The sequence below is a fragment of the Podarcis bocagei genome (genome assembly GCF_964188305.1).
Source record: "Podarcis bocagei genome assembly, chromosome: Z".
NCBI classification, from domain to species: Eukaryota; Metazoa; Chordata; class Lepidosauria; order Squamata; family Lacertidae; genus Podarcis; species Podarcis bocagei.
In genome coordinates, this window is record NC_138140.1 from 235,006 (window position 1) to 237,505 (window position 2,500).

General features: G+C 34.8%; 1 protein-coding gene across 8 annotated transcripts in view; it reads left to right on the forward strand.

Annotated features, from left to right (window-relative positions):
• NDOR1 (NADPH dependent diflavin oxidoreductase 1) overlaps positions 1-2,500 on the forward strand; it is a 31,364-nt gene that overhangs the window by 9,029 nt on the left and 19,835 nt on the right. For all 8 annotated transcript variants that reach the window (XM_081180004.1, XM_081180006.1, XM_081180005.1 and 5 more), the window contains exon 5: positions 1,458-1,556. In XM_081180004.1, coding sequence (XP_081036130.1) covers positions 1,458-1,556 — 99 coding nt within the window. The remainder of the gene's footprint in view (positions 1-1,457; positions 1,557-2,500) is intronic.

Genomic DNA, 2,500 nt, shown 5'->3' on the forward strand with positions numbered 1-2,500 from the left:
GTAAAATCCAGGGGGGAAATGGGAAAATCTGGGCGGAAATTGGAAAAACAGGAAAAATCTGGGGGGGGAATTGAAAAAAAATGGGAAATTCCAGGGGAAATTGGAAAAAATGGGATAATCCGGGAGGGAAATTGGAAAAACCAGGAAAATCTGGGAAAATAATGGAATATCCGGGAAAATCTGGGGGGGGGGAATTGGGAAAACTGGGGAAAAAAACCGGGGGGAAATGGGAAAATCCAGGAGTGAATTGGATAATCTGGCGAAAATTGAAAAAATTGGGAAATCCGGGCGGAAATTGGAAAAAATTGGAAATTGGGGGGGGGTTTGGAAAAACTGGGGAAATCTGGGAAAATAATGGAATATCCGGGAAAATCTGGGGGGGAATGGGAAAATCCCGAGAAAAATGGGGGGAAATGGGAAAATCCAAGGGAAATCGGAAAAAATGGAACAATCTGGGGGGAAATCATAAAATCCAGGGGGAAGTTGTAACTCTGGGAAAAATTGGGAAAATCTGGGGGAAAAATCTGGAGGGGGGAATGGGAAATTCTGGGGGGATATTGGGAAAAAATGGGGAAATCCGGGAGGGAATTGGATAATGTGGCGGAAATTGAAAAAATGGGGAAATCCGGGGGGAAATTGGAAAATCCAGGGGGAAATGGGAAATTGGGGGGGAAATTGGGGAAAATGGGAAATTCGAGGGGGGTGGCAAAACCGGGAAAATCTGGGAAAATAATGGAAAATCTGGGGGAAAATTGGAAAAACCGGAAAAAATCCGGGCGGAAATGGGGAATTTCGGGAGGGAATTGGATAATCCGGCGGAAATGGAAAATAAATTGGAAAATCCAGGGGGAAATGGGGAAATCCGGGGGGGAATTGAAAAAAAATGGGAAATTTGGGGTGGGGGTTGGAAAAACTGGGAAAATCTGGGGAAATAATGGAATATCCGGGAAAATCTGGGGGGAAATTGGAAAATCTGGGAGGGAATTGGAGAATCCGGGAGGGAATTGGGGAAAATGGGAAATTGGGGGGGGGGGTTGGAAAAACTGGGAAATCTGGGGAAATAATGGAAAATCCGGGCGGAAATGGGAAAATCCGGGAGGAAATTGAATAATCCGCCGGAAATTGAAAAAATGGGAAAATCCGGGGGTAAATGGGGAAATCCAAGGGGAAATTGGGAAAAATGGGAAATTCGGGGGGGGGGTTGGAAAAACTGGGGAAATCTGGGGAAATAACGGAATATCCGGGAAAATCCGGGGGGAAATTGGAAAATCCGGGCGGTAATTGAAAAAACTGGAAAAATTCCGGGGGGAAATTGGGGAGAATGGGAAATCCGGGGGGAAATTGGGAAAAATGGGTAATTCGGGGTCGGGGCTGGAAAAACGGGGGGGGGGAAATCTGGGAAAAAATTCCGGGGGGAAATTTGGGATTTATTATTTTTTGAATTTCCCCTTCTCCAGGTTCAATTTTGTGGCCAAAAAACTGCACAAGCGGCTCCACCAGTTGGGGGGCTGCCCCCTAGTTCCGCCCGCTTTGGGGGACGACCAGCACGATTTGGGGTGAGTCTATTATTATTATTATTATTATTATTATTATTATTATTCGATTTGGGGTGAGTCTATTATTATTATTATTATTATTATTATTATTCGATTTGGGGTGAGTCTATTATTATTATTATTATTATTATCATCATCATTATTATTATTATTATTATTATTATTATTCGATTTGGGGTGAGTCTATTATTATTATTATTATTATTTGATTTGGGGTGAGTCTATTATTATTATTATTATTATTATTATTATTATTATTATTATTCGATTTGGGGTGAGTCTATTATTATAACTATTATTATTAATATTATTATTATTATTATTATTATTCGATTTGGGGTGAGTCTATTATTATTATTATTATTATTATTATTATTATTATTATTATTCGATTTGGGGTGAGTCTATTATTATTATTATTATTATTATCATTATTATTATTATTATTATTCGATTTGGGGTGAGTCTATTATTATTATTTGATTTGGGGTGAGTCTATTATTATTATTATTATTTGATTTGGGGTGAGTCTATTATTATTATTATTATTATTATTATTATTATTATTATTCGATTTGGGGTGAGTCTATTATTATTATTATTAATATTATTATTATTCGATTTGGGGTGAGTATTATTATTATTATTATTATTATTAATATTATTAATATTATTATTATTATTATTATTATTCGATTTGGGGTGAGTCTATTATTATTATTATTATTAATTATTATTAATTATTGTTAATGTTAATAATAATATTTTGTACCATGTTTTATTATTGTTATTCTTATTATTTTATATTATGTTATATTATTGCTGTTCATGTTATTATTATTATTAATTATTATTATTAATTATTATTAATTATTGTTAATGTTAATAATAATATTTTGTACCATGTTTTATTATTGTTATTCTTATTATTTTATATTATTTTA